The following is a 22,523-nucleotide window of genomic DNA, read 5'->3' on the forward strand; positions in this document are numbered from 1 at the left end:
CCTGATGCACTACGATGACTACGGTATATTACTGCATTTGCTGATGATGATGATGCTCTTATGCATCGTGATTGTATGTCAAATCCTTATATTACTAAATTGCACTGTACCAATGTATTGTTTTATTTTTCAAGTTATAAATTAGGTAGAAAAGTTTGTTTTAAGTATAACAACAGAGAAATAAAAAAAAAAGGAAGGAATAAATCTTTGACTATAAAACAGATGTACTGTATGTGATACAAATAACGAACGCCAGCCAATCACATTATCTGCGATTGGCTGGCGACCAGTTTAGGGTGTACCCCGCCTCTCGCCCGAAGTTAGCTGGGAATGGCTTCAGCACTCCCCGCGACCCTTGTGAGGATAAGCGGTATGGAAAATCAATGAATGAATGGTAACATTTTAACACAAATACACAGGTAGATGTTTTATTTCATCCATCCATTTTCTGAACCACTTATCTTCACTAGAGTCACGGGCATGCTAGCGCTTATCTCAGCTAACGCTGGGCGAGAGGTGGGGTACACCCTGAACTGGTTGCCAGCCCAATTGCAGGGTACATATAGACAAACAATCATTCACACCTATGGGCAATTTAGAGTATTCAATTAACCTACCATGCATGTTTTGGGGATGTGGGGGAAAGCCCATGCAGGCACGGGGAGAACATGCAAACGCCACACAGGCGAGGCCAGATTTGAACCCGGGTCCTCAGAACTATGACGCAGTTGTGCGAACCAGTCTGCCACCGTGCCACAGGGGTTTTATTATCCCCTCAAAAAGTGCAGTGGGTTGACATTATCATGGATTTTTTTTTTTTTATTAAAAGTGAACAAGTACAAATGTATCATTCACTCAACGTTTTAATATATTTAATTGCCCTCTTTTGGGAAAAGTTCAAGTTGGAAAGTAAAAAAAATAAATTCAAAATCAGGCCCGGTCACCAGTTTCACCTATTGACATGAAATTTAGTGGACACGTATGACAGGTCACAAGAAAAGTCTGAAGCATCGATGGACCAAATTGAACAGGAAGTTTGCTATTGACGCATGGTTTGAAGCAGTCATTTTGGGCAAATGCCACTGCGGAAACTTGGGAGTACCACTTCGATCAATCCATTTTCTGTAGTGCTTGTCCTTATACGGTCGCAAATGGGCTGGAGCCTATCATAACTGAATTTAGGCGAGACTGGTTTGCACATCTGCTTCACAGTTCTGAGGACCCGGGTTGAAATCCGGCCTCGCCTGTGTGGAGTTTACATGTTCTCCCCGTGCCTGCGTGGGTCTTCTCCGGGTACTCCGGTTTCCTCCCACATTCCTAAAACAGTTAGGTGAAGACTCTAAACTGCCCGTAGGTGTGAATGTGCGTGTGAATGGTTTGCTTGTTTATATGTGCTGGCAACCAGTTCAGGGTGCACCCTGCCTCCTGCCTTCTGCCCACAGTTAGCTGGGATAGGCTCCAGCACGCCCGCGACCCTAGTGAGGAGAAGCGGTATAGAAAATGGATGAATGGATGGCTGTGGTACACCCTGGATTGGTTGCCAGACAGTCTTAGGGCTCATATAGACAAAGAAGCATTAATACTCACCTAATGGACAATTTAGAATATTCAATTAAACTAGCCTGCATGTTTTTGAAAGTGGGAGGAAGCCAAAGTAGCGAAAGAAAATGCAGACACAAGCATGTAGAGAACATGTAAACTAGGAAGGCCAGAGCTGAGAATCAAACCCTGAAACCTCAGAACTCACGGTCTTAATTATTATTATCATGATTGTTATTGTTATTCTTACTAAATCCGAATGTTTTGGACTCAGAATGATATTCCACAACAGGGCCAAATGTGTCCGTCATAGCATGTGTTTCTGCTTATCCTATGAATCAAAAACAGCAGGAAATAATTTGAATAGCTTTTATGAGTGAGAGAGGTGCTCAGGGGCACTGTCATGAGTTTGGGGCCCTATGAAAAAAATATCAATTTTGGTCGACTTCAGTACCACAGATTGAAAATACAATATTATTTTCTGCAGCCCTTAGAATGTACATCATTCTTCTCCCCCTTACAGCACCCCTGGTTGTGGTACAATGGAGTCGTGCCAGTACTTTATCAAATGCTATGTTCTGGTCACGGTCATTATCAAAAATATTTCAGGGACTGTACTTGGTGACAAGTCGAGCCAAGACTATAAGTGCTGTTCTCTAATAGTTTTTACAAATAATCCCACACAGTTGTCAAAATTATAACTGAAAATGGACTGAGTGTGTCTTTAAACTATAGCAGCAAGGTCAAAGTGAAGTCATGATTGTTCTACCACTGACAGAGTGGGTGTTTATACAGGGGTATTATATGACTTTTAAGGGAGGAGAGGCAGCACCATTTGGCTGTCTTCCACATAAATGCGGAACACCCATTAGTGGTCACTCGTCATCCAATATTCTGCACAAAATTAAGAAAAAGGTCTGCTGTGTTTCAAGGTTCAGAGCATGTTTTAGACATTTAAAAAAATGATCTAATGCAAACCTGCAGTGTTGTACTGTATGTACTCTCACAGTAAAAGGTTTATAATATTTGCATGTGTTTCCGTCTCTTCATAATTTCTCTGATGCATGACAGGATTACGCTAAACTATACTTTATCCTGGGCAAAGGGTCATTATGTATGTATTCTTTATTCACTCAAAAAGTATTTCACTACTGGTTATACCTGTATAATTGAGCACTGAATCTTGAAACTAAAAATGAACAGTGTATAGTATTAAATATTAATAATCATTGGATATTTTAATTACATCATACACAATTAGCCGTGCAATTGATTGTTATTATATATATTTGAGCAGCGAACTGAATTTGAAATCGGAGGTTACGAAAAATAGTGGCAACCAAATATAAATACTGTACTGCGATCGTGATAGCTTGATAAATATATTTGGAAACAGATCAAAATAAAAATTCTTGTTAAGCAAGAAACAAAGTAGACACACTTTATCGGCTTTAGCGGACTCCAAAAATGATATGACGGACCGAGCCTGGAGTTTGACACCAGTTAGCTCAAAGGAATGTCGGATTTGCTGATGCATTGAAGTCACCCTGGAAATTTCGAAGTTAACATTTGCTTTTGTTTAACTTTCACTTGAAAGGTAGGAGGCGATAATACAGCCCAACAAACTTCTGTGACGCGTTCCTTCCATTGATTTATCCTGATGTGTGGGTTAATTACCGTTTTTTCATTTTTTTATTGCGTTCAAGATCACTGAGTCATGAATGCGACAAGACACCCTGTCTTTCTTTCTCTCGGGTTGTCAGAATCCACAAATACTCCGCAGATTGTGACAGTGGCACTGTTTTTTTTTGTTTGTTTTTTTTACTCTTGGTAACCGCATTGGAACTCAATTGAGCTACCTTAGGTCTTTTGTGAGCGAAGTACTTCCATCCGTCATCAAAAACAAAACAAACAAAGGAACTTTGGCCGAGTGACGATGTGTTCGGATAATTGCCTGAGTATTTCCCAATTTCCGGGTCAACGCGAACGCATCTGTCCACCAGCAACATGTCTCGGGTGTCAGAGGGCTGCCGCCCGAGCAAGTGAGAGAAGCGGACTGCTTCAACGAAAGCAGCAGAGACCGAAGGGAAAGTCCTTTTAAAGTTGCGCGACCTTCATAAAACGCGGAGTGTTCTGCGTCGCTTCCTGTTTCGAGAGCTGTTATAAAGCCGCTCGCCGGCAGTCAATGCAGCGGACCGTCCACCGCAGCCACACACGCGACCGAAATGGTGAGTGGGTGCCAATCTTTTACAGGTACTTGACCTGACGGCTTATCACAAAAGAGCAAACTGACAGGCTTCCCCAACTCCTTTCAATGTCCGTTCGTCTTCATTCGAATCTATTACGAGTCACAAACGTCCCTCGTTATGTTTTCACCGCAGCGTCACGGTTTGCTTTTCTTTCGACTCTAATACTTCAAATGGGGCACTTCAAAAGTCACTGCAACTGTTCCTTTTGTTTTGTATCATCTTGTAAAACATTGGTTGCTAAACGTTTTACAACCAAACACCACCTCAGAAAACAAACAAACAAACAAAGACAAAACAGCCTACTTCGTGCTCCGAGTAGTAAAACTAACATAATGGCGAAATTAAAATACAGTAACAGCAGGCATAAACGAGGCTCTGTACTTAGAATTTACTTACACCTTAACTGGACTTAAAATATGTACCATACAGAATTTACTGTACATAAAAAGTGGGGGGGGGGGGGAATTCTGTACCTGATTTATAAAGACGTTTCAACCGGCTGTATGCATACATAGCTGCAATCTTGATTCTAGTATGTTTTTATTGTTGTACATTTTATTTTTTATTTAATTCAGGGATTCGTTTGCCTCCAACTAGAAAGAGCCACTACTGGTACTTGTACCACACTTTGAGAATAACTAGTAAAATGATAAAGAATATTAAAAGGTTTTGGTATTTGCTTTCAGTAACACAGTACAAATACTTTGTAATGGTACTTTGTCATGTAACTTTACATGTAGTGTTTGTTGTTCTGATGACGTTTGAAAACAGGTACATGTACTTTCCACTGTTTATTTTTCAATTTTCCCACCTCTGCTCTCATTTAGCATTGATTATTATTACTCTGGGGTTATAGCACTGATGATATTGGTGATACGAACATAGCAACATTCCATACTGGCACAGGCATGCAATAACATGATGCGGGTGTGGTTTTCCTGGATACACAGCATTATGTCAGGTAATGTTGGCAGGAGGGACAGAGGGAGGCAGGGAGGAAAGGAAGGAAGCAAGGAGGGGAACTGGAATGGGCAGCCGTTCCTCTGTTGAGAAGTTGCCAGCTTCAATTAAAACCGACTATTGTTCTTTTATTACTGCCATTCGGCTGGAATAACATAATAGAGAAAAATGGCACGATGTAGGCATGAATTCAATTCATCTGAACTTTCGTAAGCGTTAGGTTTACCCGTGTTGGCCCATGCCATTGGTTTGTGGCAGGAAATGACACTGAATTATGAACTGTTTTGCAGCTCTGGTTTCCTGTCACTGTCAACTTCTAAGATGCCGGCTTCCTCTCTTTCTCACAATGCAAATGTCAAAGGGTCGTCGTACTAATTGCATTTGGAAGACACTGTTGTCCCTCACCTGTTGTTGTTGACACTGTGCGGAGGAGTTGTGGTTTGACAAAACTGGTTTGGCTTCATTTTGATGTTTCCCTTTACGGCCCAGCTTTCCACCGACATCACCATTGGTAAGGCCCAACAGTCGTAATATGAGTTTAGAGAAAAGTGTGTGCGGGAATGCGATGTTGCATTTACCTGAGACTGGCGACTGCAGAGCAAAATGGGATTTGCTCTTACGGGGTCATTTATTCAAGTCCTTGATTTCCAGTTAACTTATGACAAGTAACACGGGGATAAATAAAGTCTTCTGAGTTTGAAATCCAGTAATGGTCAAAAGAGAAATCTTACCCTTCCTATTTCCTCCCACATTCCAAAAACATCAATGTTAATTGAAGACTCCATTCTCCATAGGTGTGAATGGCGTGTGCACCAAGAATGTTCCCAAATGACACGACTCAGAAAATGAACTAAAAATGTTGATTATAGATTTTAAAGATATACATTGTGTAATACCATCTACCCATCAATGTTGTACTCCATTTCATATCCTTTTTTGGGGCTCACAGATGAGCTGAGATGTGATGTAAGGTACCGATGCGAGATGGGCAATTGAAGTCCCAGGGGGTGTTTATTTGTATAGCGCATTTCATACACGAGGAAACTACATGGGCTTTGCATGATTAAAAGCATTTTTTAAAAAGTACAGAAAAATAAAAAAACTGCTTCCTCAAATGACTAACAACGTACAGTGCAGGAAAGGTCATTTAAAAATGGAAATGTTCGAAAATGCTCAAAGAAAAAGGAAGAGTTTTTAACTAGGATTTGAAAACACTGGCACTCGGGGCAGTCACTGATGGTGAAGTGGTACATTCGCGTGACTTTGGTGCAGGCAGCGTGAATTCAGTTCCCACTCAGTGACGGTGTTCAGCGCGTAGTCCGCCTTTTGCCTGAAGTCGGCTGGGATAGACTCCAGCACCCCGCGACCCTGAAAAGTATGAGCGGTATGGCAACTGGATGGATGACACTTGGGGCTGATATCACTTCTGAGAGCAACGTATTCCATTTGTGTGCAGCATAACAGCTAAATGCTGCTTTGACCTCTGTGCGCCACTATCAGACCTGAGTCTGTCGATCTCAGAGCCCTACTGGGTTTATATTCCATTAGCATTTCTACCATGTATTCAGGACCTAAACCATTTAGTGATTTATAGACCAGGAGTAGAACTTTAAAGTCAATGTCTATGCCCAAGCCCTTTTGTATTGAAAGCAGCATCCAATCATCTTGGTGTGACGAGCAACATCGGCTCTGTGAATGCACATTTGAGACAGCGTTGTTGCAGCAGTTTTATAGACTATTGTTGTGACGCAGCAGCCATCCATTCTTGCGCTCTCCTGCCCAGTAATTATTTCTCTATGATGTAAGTATACTGTATAATCATATTTATGGACAGACTGAGATTCTGCTGCATTGTATTTTCATAAATGTACAGTGTGATCTCTTGGGCGTATTTATAAAATGTTTGTTTTTGGTGTCTTTTTGTCTTCCTTAGCAATTTTAGCTAAAACTCTCCACTCTCTTAACTCTTTGTTTACCTCAAACCACCAAGTACCTGTTTTATTAAGACACACGCGGAAGAAAGAAACACACATGCCACTCTTATCTTTCCCCATCCAAACTATTAATAATTGCTTTTGTCTACTGTGTGCCTGTATCCATGCTTTGTGTGTTTGCACAGCAGAATGGGAAAAGCCGATTGCAGCAGGTCCAGGAGGATGCGGAAGAGGTGAAGGACATCATGCTGGACAATCTGAACAAGGCGGAAGAGCGATCTGAAAAACTGGGTGACCTGGAGGACAGAGCTGATGAGCTGCTAAGACAGGTTGGCAGGCGATGTTACGAAAAGTCATCACCTTTATTTTGTTTTGCGCCTCACTATTTCCGCTTATCGTATGTGGAATTCTATTAGTTAGTGATATAAGGTACCACTTCCGCAGGCATCCAGGGATCCTGAAAGGGACAAGTCAAATTGATTGTTTATAAATACACCTTAGGTGGAGCTGGAGAGGAACACAAATGTACAATTTACATCCTGATTCTGTTTTATGGTGCTATTTTTGGAGAGGTATTTCCTTTTGGTTCCTAAGATGAATGAAGTGAGCCGGTCTCCCTGGGTATAACTGAGCGAGTGCAGGACATGCCATGAGGCCGGTGTTTGTCCAGGGGTCGACGTGGGGGTCACATCGTTCCCACATCGCCCTGATGGGCATTGTTATGTCACAATATAGGACAGGGAAGATCAAGTTTTACACTTAAAGAGTTTTTGCAAACACATGGCTTCTAGGGATCACACCAAAGTTTGTTGATTGAACTCAATTTAACAGGGGCTCCAATGACTCATGCCCACAAGTATTATCCCCAGAGAATAATCTCAGCAACATGCAGAGAGCAGTGTAGCAACTGTAAAAGAGATGGGTTTTTTTTACAACTAAAAACAGTTCCCAGGTGTCTCGATAACATGTTTGTGGCGTGCGTTTGTCAAAATAATCCAGCGTACTTTACCCTCCATGCTTCTTGTCTTGCTGAAATTCGCCTGCTAGAGAGGGAGGTCCTGTCATGTATGGAAGCAACTGGAGATCCCGCCCCATATACTGCTGAGCCAATGGCGAGTACGGATTCCATGACTACCGGGGGTAGTCAGACAGTCATCTCCTGTCTCCTTGTATTCATACATTAATTAATATTCCATTGATATGATTCATAAGACGAACATTTCGTTTCCTGGATGGGTGGGTCTTTTGTTGGTTCAAGCTGCTGCTGGATGGCAGTTGGTATATTGTGACACAGGACTGACAAATCGGCATTATTATCTATGCATGTACAGTATTTCACTGGACCTGTATGATCTTTCTCAACTGCACATGCAAGTAAGAACAACCGCTTCGTCTGAACACACTGAATAAATGTTAAAAGACTTGGTTAAAAGTTGCAACAGGAAGCCGTTTTTGGTCAAAAGTCCAGCTTGCGTAACTCTGCGGTTGTTTGTTTATTAGCCAGGCTTGCATCAAAAGGCATCGTGGGGGAAATTCAACAGAAATGTAACATTCTATCTCTCTCTTTGCTTTTATCCAGAGTAAAGCCTTCGAAAAGAAATCCAACCAAGTGAAGGAAAAAACAAGATGGAAAAACAAGAAAGTGAAAATCATGTTAATTGCAGTTGTAGTTGTCGTGGCCCTCGTCGTAGTTGGACTCATCATCTTTGCCACTTCAACATAGCACACTCCTGCTCGGATGGATGAAAAGGGAAATATTGGGACTGATGTGGACTAAGATAAAAAGTCCAGGAGCATTTCGCCTGAATGGTGAAGTCTGTGCTTACTCTGTGTTTAGATATATTTATGGGGCTATCTTATCAGTCTCACACGTTTGTAAGAGATTATGGTACCATTAATAGCTGCTTCTTTTGTTTTTCCATAGCTTGTCCTGATTATGCTGCGTCCAGCCCACATTGAAAAGAAAGATGTGTTTTTTGTTTTTAACTGTGCCAACTCTCATTTGGCTAATTTAAACATAGTTTGTTTAGTACCTGAATCAATTGTCCACCACATCTATGTAGAAAACAGATTTCTGATTTATATTCAACACATTTTACTGGGATTTCTGTAATTTAACAAGTGACTTGCTGCATAAAATATTGACACCAACCCGTAGAAGTGTCTTTTTTAAATTAAAATCCAATTTCCATTTATGTTTATTTGAGGATTTTGACGAGTTTTAGTGACATTAAGACAGTGACCCCTACTGGCTGATGTTCTTACGGTACTTTGTAAAATTCTGAACAATCAGGATCTACACACAGGTGTGACTACTGTGTGTTATCATGCTGGTTGATGCTGACAAAAAAAGTATTGAGTAGATTTCCAAGGGATTTTACAGCAAGCCTTTCAGGGTTAATTGCCAGGTACTGTTGATGCAGTTGCTCCCTCCCTTGCTCCCTACACGTTTCCTTGGTTTTGTTGTATTTATTTTATTTTTTTAAGTCCTTGGACTTGCCACACTTGGGTTAAAGAGCATTGATGCGCTTACTGTACATACAAAAAAAATTAGAGCTGCATCAATATGTTAGTTATTTGATTTCTTTTTATTTCATTCGTTATTCCAGTAGAACAGGCACATACATGAATGGATTTGCATTTCAAATGATAAACCTACATTCTCCTCCTGATGGCCGGTCGGCGTGCTGGCGGAGCGCTCATGGGTCGCTTGGCGCAGGTGGTGCCAATTGGGTTGGGCTAAACCCCGTGGGCCCCCGGGCCCACCCTTCCCTCTTGGATGGGTGGGGCTGAGCCCTCCATCCTCATCATGCCTCCACAGCAACTCCAGGACACCTCAGATGGTTGTTGTGCATACGTGATGCTGTCAATTTACTGGCAGGTGTCTGTGGACACACGCTCATGGGACTTACTGTAGTTGCTTGGTTCCTTGGGCCTCGGCTCTCCCGAACTGCTATACGCAACTCTTATGACTGCAAACTTTATGGACAGTCCTCTCACTGGCACTCAGTTTCTATAAGGGTGTTTCAGTATTACATAGGCATTTCCCACCACAATCCAATTGCACTGCTGTCTGTGTTCACTAACCCTCAACACAGGGTGTAGCCCTACTGTCTCATTTAGAACCAGACTCCAATGTAACATTATTGTAGTCAAATTATTTTTTTCTCTCTGTCTCTCCCTTCTCAAAACCTTGTTCTGTCCTTATGCATTTTCCAATAAATAGCCACCATAATGCAAATAATCAAAGAGAGACTATTTAAAACTCTCTTGTTGCACAGAAAAACTGTTCCGGCATAACAAGGTTTTTCAGAGCTACCATTCTGCATGACCAAGCAGTCGAATTTCCAATGAATTAAATTTACAAATTGAACACACTAACGACAGTCGTCATCAAGTGGAAAAATGATGGCACGACAGAAGAAAACTGGTTAGAGAGACTGCCAATGGCCGGCAGACAGAAGCCTTATCTTACCAAGAAAAACATCCAAGCCATTTGGCGAAAACACACCTGAAAACTCCCAAGCGCATGTGGAAATGTGTAATGGTGTGACGAAGCCAAGGTTGACCTTTTTTGGCCATAATTCCAAAAGGTCTGTTTGACACAAAGATAACACTGCTCATCACCAAAAGAACGCCATAGCGATAGTGAAGCATCTTGGTAGCAGCATCATGCGTTGGTGCTAAGGTGGAAGTGGGGCCTTAGTTAAGGTGGAGGAAATACCAGTCACTGTTAGGACAAAACCTGCAGGCTTTCATCTTTCAGCAAAAGCACACATCCAAATCAACAAAAGGACTTCACCATGACAAAGAATGACCCAGCCAGAGTCCAGACCTGAATCCGATTGAACATCTTTGGGGTGATCTGAAGAAGGCTGTGCACAGATGCCCTTGTAGTCTGACAGGTTTGGAGGATAGGAGTGCTTTTGAAAAGAAGGGCAAACATCCAAGATGTGCTACACTGATAGACTGAAGCCCATTAAAGCCAAAGGTGCTGCAACAAAGTATTAGCATTAGTTTGAGCACGTGCATATTTACACCGTATATTATTTTATTCAAACATATTGTACCGTTTTTCTTTTTTATTTCAGTTTGTTTTCAATTTAGTTGTACATGAATGAATGAATGAATCAATGTTACAGGTCACATTAAATGTGGAAAAAGCTTTGAAATGATTTAGCTTGGGATCAATTTTAATTAAACTGTAATTAAACTGTAATTAAAACTGAATTATTATTATTATTATTATTATTATTAGCACATCCGCCTCACAGTTCTGAGGACCCGGGTTCAAATGCCGCCACGCCTGTGTGGCGTTTGCATGTTCTCCCCGTGCCTGCAGGGTTTTCTCCGGGTACTGCGGTTTCCTCCCACATCCCAAAAACATGCGCGGTAGGTTAATTGCAGACAAAATGGCCCTTAAGTGTGATGGTTGTTTGTCTATATGTGCCCTGCGATTGGCTGGCGACCAATTCAGGGTGTACCCCGCCTCCTGCCCGCAGTTAGCTGGGATAGGCTCCAGCATACCCGCGACCCCGGTAAGGTTAAGCGATGTAGAAAATGTATGGATGTATTATTATTATTACTTTTTTGTTTGTTAGCAAATGTAAATTAGGACAGTCCTAACCCGGTTGTGACGCCACCGACAGCTTCCGGTGGTAGACCCGGCAACATGGCAGCGGACATGCAGGTATGTGTGGCTGGCTTTTTACAACACGAGTCACTGTTTTAAAATGAGTTTTAAGTGTTTCACATCCGCAACATTCGGTGTTTTCCCGATGCTGTCATCAAACTAAACCAACGTGTAAAAGCTCAAGGAGACACGTAGCTAGAATTTGGATAGCTCAATGGCTAATAGCGAAGTGCTACGTAGCCTAAGAATGTCTTCAATCATCTGCCTTACGTGTAACAATGGGCAATGAAAATTTTAAATTTTAATCAATTCTCGCGATCACCAGCTGATTTCACAGTGAGTCCTATAGCATGAACTTCCATTTCCCATTATTGAAACTTGTAATATACAAAATGGGCCCTCATGTGAGTTTGACGTTTCAATGTAGATCTACAAACATGTTATTTGAGTTCAGTTTTAGGACAATAAATACAAAATGTTACTTGGCCTCCAGGTTTCTGAGACGCTGAAGAAATTTGCTTTAAAAGTGACTACAGCCAGTGTGAAAGAGCGTAAGGAGATTTTTGGAGAGCTGAAACAATGTTTAAAGGGCAGAGGTGAGTCTATGGGTTTTTGTTGTGTAATAATGTTTTGGTTGAGTTATCATGAGGTCCAGTCACCACTGATGGTTTGTGGTTCGGGCTGATATTTATTTTAGAGTTACCAGAGCCTGCCATCAAAGGCCTTTGCAAGCTCTTCTGCCTCACGCCTCACAGATATAGGTAAGTTTTATGAAGTACAGGTGCATTCTTGCTTTTATTGTTTTCGCCTTTTCTGTTAACAAGTCAGTGTTTGTATTTGTCAGGGATGCTGCATCCCGCAGAGAGATCCTCTCTGCCATCGCTCAACTGGCTGAACGCCAGCCTGACATTCTGGTGATGAGCCTCCTCCACTGCCTTCTCAACAGTGGAGTTGTCAGTAAAAATGGAGAGCCAGGGTATTTGCTTGATAGAACATTTTGTTTGTTTCAGCATCACCTCTTGTATTTTGTTGTGTTGCCAGACAAGATAAGCAATAACTCTGCTGATGGCAAATACTGGCTACCTGATCTTAACAAAGTTTGTTTTGGAGTTTTAATGGCTGAAAGAATTAATGTTTCTTTCTTCATAATTACTCACCTACTCATACTTTGATTTTCAGGAAAAGCACGGGCTCTGCTGCCTTCATTGGCCTGTCTTGGACCTGCCTTTTAGTCCCCACTGTCTTTTCTGTTCCAGAGAAAAGACAAGGACCAACCTGGAATAAAATGGTTAGCATGTAACTAACTTAAGTTTTATATTTCTCATTTCTATATAGTTTAGTTGTATATTGTTTATCGCGAGGGATACGTTTCAGACCAACCTGTGATAGGTGAATAACTGCAATTTTGATTTAGTTTTGCCCCTCCAACATGCTTGAAACACGTTTAAATACTTTTAAAAAACACGTTTAAACTACTAAAACACACTTTTCAAAGTATTCCTTAGCGCCTGTTCTCACTCTCTTGCTATCAATAAATAAGAGACTCCTTGCTTAGTTTATATTGTTTATTGTGGGGGATACGTTTCAGACCAACCTGTGATAGGTGAAAATCTGCAATTTTTATTTAGTTTTACCCCTCCAACGCGCTTGAAACACATTTAAATACTTTTGTTTAAAACACATTTAAACTTACTAAAAGACACTTTTCAAAGTATTCTCTAGCGGCTGTTCTCACTCTCTTGCTATCAAGAAACGGGAGACTCCCACAGTTCTTCAAATACTCGATGAATCATGCTTGTTTCAAGCTGTTTGTCACTCGCAGTTGAAGTTTACTGTAAAACGGATACATAAAACAGAGTTCAACACAATTTAAACACCACAATGTTCAACCAACCCATGTAATTTCGTCAAAAGAAAATCTGCTATTTTAATGGTAACATATAATGTGAAATTACGATGATGGACTAACAGAAATTAGCGTCAATGTTACGGTAATTATGAACCTTCAACTGCTACTTTAACACACACAGCAAGAACAGAGCGTACAACACTACTCAAAAGCATATATTCTCTCTGCTCTGTGGGAACGACAACGACTGCAGCTTTGTAAGGGACCTTCTGTGCCTCTGAGCTCAGTGCTGCCTGGCATGTTGCAACGCAACATGGTACTACACTGAAGGTGTGCAACTTAAATTCAGACTTGTACTGTACAAACCCATAAAAAAAGATCGCTTAAAATCCTGTAGCATGAAAGATGAACTGTGATATAGCAGGGCGCGTAACCTCTTCGCCTGAGTTGTTTTGGCTGTTGTCCCAGGTTCAGGTTCAGAGCCTGCTTGTGGCTGAGGTAGTGGGTGGAGCCAAATCTACTGCTCAAAAGTCAAGCCTGAAGAATCTCACTCATCTTTGTGAGGAAGTGAGTGCAACGCACACAGCCAAGAGTCAGACATCATGATTTATAATGACATATACATCGCATGCTTCTGGAGAGGCCTGACATCGTCGCTTCTTTCCCAGAATCCGGGTTTAGTTGATCAGTACATCAGCACTTTGTTGAGTCTGGACCCAAGCCCTACAACACTGGCAATGCTGGGTGTGTGTTTGGACTTCTGTACAGCTCAGAAGGACAAAGCCACAATTGACCAGCATAAGGTGAGTTTATTTTGCATCACAGTTGTAGGTGGTAGCTTGCCAATTACAGGGCTTTGATACGCTTAATGCTAAATAAATCTTGACTCACAACCTTGCTGTTGTCCAGAGCGCCATGTTGGACCTGTACATAAAGTCAGTCCTGATGAGCAAGACAAAAACACATCAGCACATTCTGGACAAAAGTGGCTCTCTGTTGCGCCATGTGTGTCACCCTGAGTTCAAGGAGCTGCTTCTCCCCAGCATGCAGAAGACAATGCTCCGAAGTCCAGAAAATGCCATTCTGGGTGAGGTGCTTTTTAGATAATCATGACCATGATTAATAACCATTCTCTTATTCCTAAATTCCTAATGGTGCGTCCCCCAATTCATCTCATCAGTGATTTCCTGCCTGCTGTCTGCACTGACTATTGATCTCAGTCGTTATGCCATGGATATTGGAAAGGCTATAGCAAGTAAGGGATTTTAATATATAATTTTTTTTTATAGGGGTATAATTTATTACATTTGTCTTTTTAGAGTTCACCCAGTTATATTTTCAACATTAAAAAACAAGCTTGAAGAACATTTTGATCCGTTTCAGGCCAGCTGAAAGCCAACAATGCCCAGCTCATGGATGAAGCAATCCAGGCCTTGCAGCATTTGGCCCGACAGTGCAGTGACCCCAATGCTGTACAGGACATTGTAACACACCTTTTCAAGCTTCTTGGAGGTGAAGTAGATATTTGCTATCAAGCACATTTTGTTTGTGGTTTCATATTTGAATTCCAATGTTGCAATGTACATGCTGACAGGATCTGAAGGAAAGCTCACAGTTGTCACCCAAAAGATGAGTGTTTTGTCAGGTATGTGAGGTCTTATGTAGGTACACCTTATAAAGTACAGAAAATGATAAACCTGTGGTTCATAAACATTTTTCAATTTTAGGAATTGGCAGCTGCAGCTACCATGCAGTGTCAGGAGGCTCAAGCCAAACACTGAGCTCTGCCGTCACAGTGATGTTCATCCCTTATTTGCAGCAGGAAGGTATCAATGTTTCCCCTACATAGGCTTATCTTGGGCGGGCCACCCAAAGTGTCTTGATAGCCGCCCGAGAAGATTAAATTTACAAAATAAAAAAAGATCATACAGAGTTGTCAAATGTTACAGAACATCCATTTTCAAAACCGCTTATCCTCGTTAGGATAAGCGGTTTTAGCATTTTATGCTGATCGCACGATCAGCTTTCATGTCATAATTCGGCGATCCGATCGATGACATCATCGATTGGCTCCGAAAAAAACATTAACTCCGCGTCGCCGTGGGGTATGAATCCAAAAGCAAGTTTATTTTTAACCTTTTCACGTCTTGTGGCATGGTACTGTCGCTATTTGGCGACCAATAAAGTTTTTTCAATGTGAAAAAACACGTCGGTTTGGGGCTATTTTGCGGTGTCTCAGACAAACGACATGCAAGCTATTTGCAGTGTGGAATGTCAACTAAAATCTTTAACACAACAAATTTTAACCGGTACCTGAATAATGTACACAAGGGGGAGCATGGCGCATTCAAGCAACTCAGCGTGGAGGGGGGAGAAAAAAAAGGAAAAGCCAAACAGACGCAAACTCTGGACAACACCCGTTCATATAGCCAGGACAGCTAACCGTAAGCGTGTCATCAACAGTATTTGTAAAAGTAATTTAATTGCAATAAAGTAAGTTAATTACAGTAAGTTAGCACCCATTATTTCTGTCATGTTGTAAGGTAGATTTGAACTAAACATGACAGTGGCCAATCCTTGAATACCCCCTAGAGGTCATTAATGTTTTAACTTTTGTCTAAAATGCTAAAGAATACTTGAAGATACTCAGGAAGTATACAGTGCACAAGTATTTACAATAAATGAACAAGCCATGAAAATAGACACATTGCTTCATTTTGTGATTAGATCGGTTATCGTATTTTAAAATTTACTAATCGGTGATCGGCCCCAAAAATCCTGATCGTGTAAAGCCTACGCCAAACACCGAAATATGTGATTTGGTGATACGGTACACTTGTCACATAGGTCTGGCTGGAACCGCATTTTTGTGGAGATTAAGCAACTTTGAGCAACAAAAATAAAAGCTTACTTAATGTGTTTGGAATAACCTCCAAAAGTATTGGAACGACAAGATCAATTCCTTTCCATTCCTTATACTGAAGACATTTGGGTTTCATATCGAAAGAAGAATATGAAACAAAAGTTCAGGATTCCAGCTTTTGTTTCATGGTATTTACATCTAAATGTGTTAAATAACTCAGGACAGAGCACCTTTTGTTTGAAGCCACCCACTTTTCAAGTGAGCAAAATTATTGGGACATACATTATTAAATTAACTTAAAGTGAATAACATTTAATATTTGATGGGTGTTTCTAGTTGTTCAGGTGTTGCCTTTTAGATTGAATGCTTAATCATTAGAGAGTGCCTGTTTTTGGCTTTGGATTTCACCTGTGAAAACTGCATTTGCTGTTAAGCAAACATGAAGACCAGAGAGTTGTCAATTGGAGAAAAGCAAACCACTTTGAAGCTGAGAGAAGTGGGAAAATCGATCAGCGAGCTATTGCACAAACATTGGGCATAACCAATACAACAATTTGGAATGTCCTGAAAAAGAAAGAAACTACTGGTGTACTGAGCAACTGTCATCGAATAGGTCGGCCAAGGGTATCAACAGCAGTTGATGACAGAAACATTGTGAGAGCTGTGAAGAAACACCCAAAGACAACACTCAGTGACATCACTGCCAACCGCCACAGGGCAGGGGTGAAGGTATCAGAATCCACTGCTCGAAGAAGTGTTTGAGAGAAGAAATATACAGGCTATACCACAAGATGCAAACCACTCATCAGCAAAAAGAATCAGAAGGCCAGATTGTGTTTTATAAAGTGGTACAGAGATAAGCCACAAAAGTTTTGGAACAAAGTTTTATGGACTGATGAAACATTTACCAAAGTGATTGAAAGGCCAAAGTATGGAGAAAGAAAAGATCTGCTTATGATCCAAAACACACAAGCTCGTCTGTGAGCATGGTGGTTATGGCTTGTGCTTGCATGGCTGCTTCTGGAACGGGCGCACTAGTCTTGGTAGCAGCAGAATGATTTCTGAAGGCTACAAAATAATTTTGTTGGAAAATTTACAGAAAAATGCATCCAAACTAATTGGCAAAATCTTCATTATGCAACAAGATGATGACCCAAAACACACTGCCAACACAACAAAGGACTTCATCAGGGGGAAAAAGTGGAAGGTCTTCAGGCTTCTTTATAGTCATGTGTGCGGTGACCGCGCTGACGTCACTGTGGCTATCCCGCACGCAGTTTACCTTTATACTCGAGCGCAACCAACACGCGCAGTTTTCAAAATGTACTGCAGTTCTCCCCCAAGTCTGGGGTGTCGCTACGGCTGGAATTGGCTAGGACACCACAGGGTTGCGGTGACCGCGCTGATGTCACTGTGGCTATCCCGCACGCAGTTTACCTTTATACTCGAGCGGCAACCCACACGCGCAGTTTTGAAAATGTACTGCAGTTCTCCCCCAAGTCTGGGGTGTCGCTACGGCTGGTATTGGCTAGGACACCACAGGGTGGAGTTTCCTCTGCATTTTTGGGCCGTTTCCGGTAGCCGTTTTTACTTTCCTTTCCGGAACAAGGAACAAAGCAACAACAATGGCGACCGTGGAACAGTGTCTGCTAGAACAAATGGACCTAGATGACCAGATGATACGTTTAATTATGCTGCAAAATCAATCATGAAGGCGGCGGCGTAGGTGGTATGTGGAACCAAGGGGAACGCTGAGGACGTCATCACAGCATGTGACTAAAACGGACCAATCACAAGAGATTATCTCCCTGGCCTTCTACGCGCAGCAACAATTTTTGCCGTGTGCGCGTCAAGTGACGCACAGGGGCCGCGCGGCCAAATACGTCGGTCACGTGATGCAATGCTGGCACGGGAGTATAAAGAGGCCTCTCGACTGGCCAAGTCAATCACCGAACCTTAACCAAATAGAGCATGCATTTTGCCTCCCAAAGAGGAGACTGAAGGGAGAAACACAATATTTTTGCTCACTTCAAAAGGGGGTGGCTTCAAACAAATGATGCTCTGTCCTGAGTTGTTTAACACATCGAGATGTAAATACCATGAAATAAAAGCTGGATTTCTGAACTTTTGCCTTGTATGTATATGTGTGTGTGTGTGGGTGTGTATGTGTGTGTGTATATATATATATATATATATATATATATATATATATATACACACACACATATATGTATGTATGTATGTATATGTGTGTATATATGTGTATGTAATAAAAAATATGATAATTTTGTAAAATTGGATAATTGGTCTGAACAACCCCCTCATTTAAGTCTCCTTTTTGCTACCCTCTCAATTTAGTTCATGAGGGCACCTTGGTCCATGGGGTGTCAGTGCTCTCCCAATGGAGCAGTCGCCTCACCGTGCAGATTCCCACTGCTCTGCTAGATTGGTTCAAAAAGGCATTCACTCTCAAAATCTCTACCTCTCTGGTTCGCCACGCCTACATCCAGGTCATGATTGGGGCCTTTAAAGGTCAGTTCACAGTACACAAGGGAAAACCCATTTACTTTGTATTACACATACAATGTTTTTGTAGTTTAACATGCTTGGACAATAAAGATGATTCTGATTCTTTTACACTTAAATTTTGTATTTAATTCTTGTCGTCCCAAATTTTTTTCAGGTGACACTCTGGCCCAGGCGTCAGACCTGATACCCTTGCTGCTCCAAACAGTCGAAAAGGCTGCAGCTCAAAACTCCCACCATGCTTTGCTTTCTGAAGGTGTGGCAGCTTCAGTCCTTTTGAGTCGACTGTCACTGCTTGAGTCCATGACAGGTGAAGTGATGTTTTTTATTAATCACACATCTTATTCATGGGGCCTGGTTTAAAATGATTGGCTGTAGGATTGACAGTTGACCCACACTTTCTACAGAGGCAAAATTCTCCAGCTTTTGGAACTTGATCTTGGATGACAAGAAGACACTTTTCACTTCAGAGAAGTTCCTCTGCCAGTCCAATGATGAAAGTGAGGCAATTGTCATCATCAATCATCCTCATGAGTAAATTCAACATCTATAAACAGTGTCTTTTTATTGGTCTGTCTTTAGCTCAGCTGACTGTGCTGCTGCTCTGCGAAAGAATTTTCTTGGATCATGCCCACAGACTTAACACCAGCAAATCTCAGTGAGTTTGTGCTTTATTTAGTAAAAGATCATGGATGAGTCTCTCCTTGACTTGACGTTCTGCATGTTCTAAACGTAAGCATTGTGACAGTAAAGTGAGAGTGTGTTGCTGTGTTTAACATCAGAACTAACGAATTGAAACCAAAGTGTCACCAGTGACCCCATATTTTTGTTGTTGCTGTCATCAGTTGTTCACACATACACAAACACAATTCTAAAATGGTGTTTTACACAGGGTGAACATCAGTACATCTTTTTTGCATATAACTGCTCTTGCAGGATGTACCACAGTGCTATCGTGGCAGTCCTCTTGTCTCAGAGCTGGCGTGTGAGGAAGCGGGCAAAACAGACAGTCAGGAAGCTGCTCTCCTCCTTGGCCGGCTCCAACCTTGCCCTTGGTCTTCTCGGAGAACTCGAAGCGGTCATCAACAAACATAAAGTGCATAAATACATACTTTTTTTCTTTGCTTCAATGATATTGTCGAAAAGGTGTGATTTTTTTTATTTTTTTTTTAAAAAATTTTTTTGGGGGGGGGGGTTTTGGTTCCATCAGGTTATGCCCCAGGATGTCTTGGTGTTAGAGTCTGGAGAGCTGACTGAGCTTGGTCGCAACTACATTCGTCCACGTGTCCTATTGGATGTGCTGCATGTAATTTGTTCCTCCGCCAGTCAGTGGGGTGACCCCAATGAATCAGAGAACTTGGCAATGGAAATCCTCATTGTTGCTCATCATCCATCTTTAGGTACAAGAAGTATCAGTTTCTTATTATTTAAACAACTGTTCTATAGGCAACTTTCTTCCCCTTGCTACTTTTTTTGTGTTTTACATCCTACCTATTCTATATGTATCTTTCTAAGTTGGAGCTCGTAGTGGTCTGTGGCTATTTCTGCTGTCCTCCATGAACATAAAAGCGGAAGAATTTATAGAAAATAATCTGGATGTTATTCTGCCACATGTGTTGGTCAACACTGATAACCAGGTGAAGCATTAATATTCCTATTGATGTCCTGATTTATTTATTTTAACAGAAAAGAACAATGTCAAGAATGTTTTAAGGGTCCATAAAGACAAATAACATTCATTCAAATTTTCTTCAGGCAGTGAAAAATGCTGTTGGTGCCCTCTGTGGCCTTTCTCCTGACAAGCTGTTACCTCGCATAATCAGTCACGTTACAGAGAAGCTTTCCCAAACTGCTCTGGTTCATGTCACCAAGGAGGAGTGCGCTATCTTGCTGACACCTGAGGGGGAACTTTATGACAACTCAATCATTGAGAGGTATAAGAAACGTTCCAGTAAGTCTATCTTGTCATTGGCCTGTGGTATTTTACTGATCTACCTCTTTCCATTGCACCTTTCCCAGTGCACAGAAAGAAAACACCAAGAAGGGAAATATCAAGAAAGAGAACAAAGTCTATTCCTACAGGGAACAGATATTTGGACTTGAATTACAGGAGGTAATTTAAAGCAATATTTCTTTGCTGTTTTAAATACAATCTCTGATAAGATGAGAGAACATTTTTTCGTTCCACATTGGGGAAATTTGCTATACCAGGGTCTGAATATAAATGTGCTTTCACAGGAGCTTAAGAAGAAAAGAGGCATCAAGGATGAAGTGCAGCTCACCAGCAAACAGAAGGAAATGATTGCAATGCAACATGATAAGGAGGAATCTATTCGCAAAAGACTTCAAGGGGTAAGTAAAGAAGTGAAGAAGTTTCTGTAAAAATGCCCAATATGTGACTTTTATCCTTTTCACCTTGTTGACTGGTGACATGTTTCTCATTTTCCCAAGCTTGACGTAGAGTTTCAAAGTCTGGTGGGTCTCCTGGTCGCTGCTCTAAAAGAGAGACCAGCCCAGATTACCAGAGAGCTACCATCAGTCCTCCAGGTTCTGTTGCCCCTATTGCACTCGCCTCTGGCTGCTCCACGCGTCCAGCAGATCTTCTTGGACATTGGAGTGTGCCTCCTACCCCCTCCCCTCCATCTTCTAGGTACCTGACCTGCTTCTTAGTTGTATTCATAGACACAACCGTTCAATTTGATACTGCAGTATTCCAATTTATGCTTTCTTCAAGGTGCTCTTGTGGGGCATGTGACATTACGGTTGCTGAAACCGGAGTGTGACCTGGATGCAGCCTGGGAGCAGGAGGACCTGGACAAAGCAGTTAATCGCGCTGTACAACTGCTACATAACCACACTGTCCCTCAGCGAGATGGCAAGACTAGTGGTAAGGACAGTCATGATCACACATAAATGGTTTTATATATATATATTTTTTAATATATATATATATATATATATATATATATATGTATATGTATACGTGTATATATATATATATATATATATATATATGTATACGTGTGTATATATATATATATATATATATATATATATGTATGTGTATATGTGTATATATGTATGTGTATGTGTGTTTCAGGAAGTCCACCTGATATAGGTACCTCATTAATAATGAATTCAAACATCTGTTAAATGTGATACACAATTTTGACGAGGTTTTAAAAGACACCTGGGATTTGTTACACTGGCTATGATTTTGTTGTTTGTAATGTTTTTTTTCCGCCTTCTAGATGTGGCCCCAGTGTCTGCCCCTGCCTTTTGCTTCTGCTTTCCTTTCCTTAATGCCACACTCAGGCAGTCCTCAGGCAGTACAGAGGAGACCGAGAGTAGGATGACTAGATCTTTGCAAGTCATCCATGAGCATTGTCGGCTTCGAGCTAAAACAGATGGAGCGATCGCCATAGATGAGGTGGTTTGTATTTTATACTGAACTTCAGCACATGATCTATTTGAGCTATTCTTTCATGTAGATTTATGCAATGACTGGTTTGTTTTTTGTTTTTGTTTTTTCTTAGAATGGCCCTGAACTGCTTCCACGTGTCGACATGCTAATGCTGCTGACCAGAGTTATTTCGACTGCTACACCAAGACTTCAGGTAAACTTTACCAATCCAAACATTTTCTTGGTACCTGACCACTAATATGTAAAAAGAACCAGTTTTCAAGTTTAATGAATCAAAAGCAATCCATATTCTTGATCTCTTTTTGACATAAGTCGAAAAAGCTTTTTAACAAAATAATCATAAAATAGCAACTGAAAAAAAAAAACTTTTTATAGGAATGTAAAATCTGTCGTTGTATAGTGTCGTAATTGAATGTATATAAAATATAGGCTTCCTTTGTCAAATTCTGTACATGAGTAGATATTCAACATTTTGATTCAAATATATCAGCATTATTTTTTTCCCCCGTGTCAGTGTAATCTTTGACTCTGCAGTGCTGTATGAGT

General features: G+C 41.2%; 2 protein-coding genes across 3 annotated transcripts in view; both read left to right on the forward strand.

Moving 5' to 3' along the window:
* Positions 1–3,510: 3,510 nt before the first annotated feature.
* On the forward strand, positions 3,511–8,833 carry vamp5 (vesicle-associated membrane protein 5). Of its 2 annotated transcripts, none has more exons than XM_061672857.1 (3): positions 3,511–3,767; positions 6,868–7,011; positions 8,262–8,833. In XM_061672857.1, exons 1-3 carry the CDS (start codon positions 3,765–3,767, stop codon positions 8,403–8,405), a joined length of 291 nt encoding a protein of 96 aa, XP_061528841.1. In that variant the 5' UTR covers positions 3,511–3,764; the 3' UTR covers positions 8,406–8,833. The 2 variants fall into 2 exon arrangements, with proteins under 2 accessions (XP_061528841.1, XP_061528842.1); XM_061672858.1 differs by having other exon boundaries at positions 3,512–3,767; positions 6,871–7,011.
* A 2,368-nt stretch (positions 8,834–11,201) lies between these two features.
* Positions 11,202–22,523, forward strand: part of gcn1 (GCN1 activator of EIF2AK4) — a 33,913-nt gene continuing 22,591 nt past the window's right edge. Inside the window, 27 exon segments of the mRNA XM_061672856.1 lie at positions 11,202–11,220; positions 11,332–11,372; positions 11,809–11,911; positions 12,013–12,076; positions 12,160–12,291; positions 12,495–12,603; positions 13,633–13,731; positions 13,833–13,967; positions 14,074–14,251; positions 14,345–14,419; positions 14,548–14,676; positions 14,759–14,809; positions 14,892–14,990; positions 18,386–18,559; positions 18,711–18,863; positions 18,961–19,053; positions 19,136–19,211; positions 19,490–19,649; positions 19,764–19,953; positions 20,069–20,190; positions 20,309–20,487; positions 20,573–20,666; positions 20,792–20,905; positions 21,005–21,203; positions 21,288–21,440; positions 21,805–21,983; positions 22,090–22,170. Coding sequence (XP_061528840.1) covers positions 11,355–11,372; positions 11,809–11,911; positions 12,013–12,076; positions 12,160–12,291; positions 12,495–12,603; positions 13,633–13,731; positions 13,833–13,967; positions 14,074–14,251; positions 14,345–14,419; positions 14,548–14,676; positions 14,759–14,809; positions 14,892–14,990; positions 18,386–18,559; positions 18,711–18,863; positions 18,961–19,053; positions 19,136–19,211; positions 19,490–19,649; positions 19,764–19,953; positions 20,069–20,190; positions 20,309–20,487; positions 20,573–20,666; positions 20,792–20,905; positions 21,005–21,203; positions 21,288–21,440; positions 21,805–21,983; positions 22,090–22,170 — 3,159 coding nt within the window. The 5' untranslated portion in view covers positions 11,202–11,220; positions 11,332–11,354.

The sequence above is a fragment of the Phycodurus eques genome, chromosome 3, assembly GCF_024500275.1.
Source record: "Phycodurus eques isolate BA_2022a chromosome 3, UOR_Pequ_1.1, whole genome shotgun sequence".
NCBI lineage: Eukaryota > Metazoa > Chordata > Actinopteri > Syngnathiformes > Syngnathidae > Phycodurus > Phycodurus eques.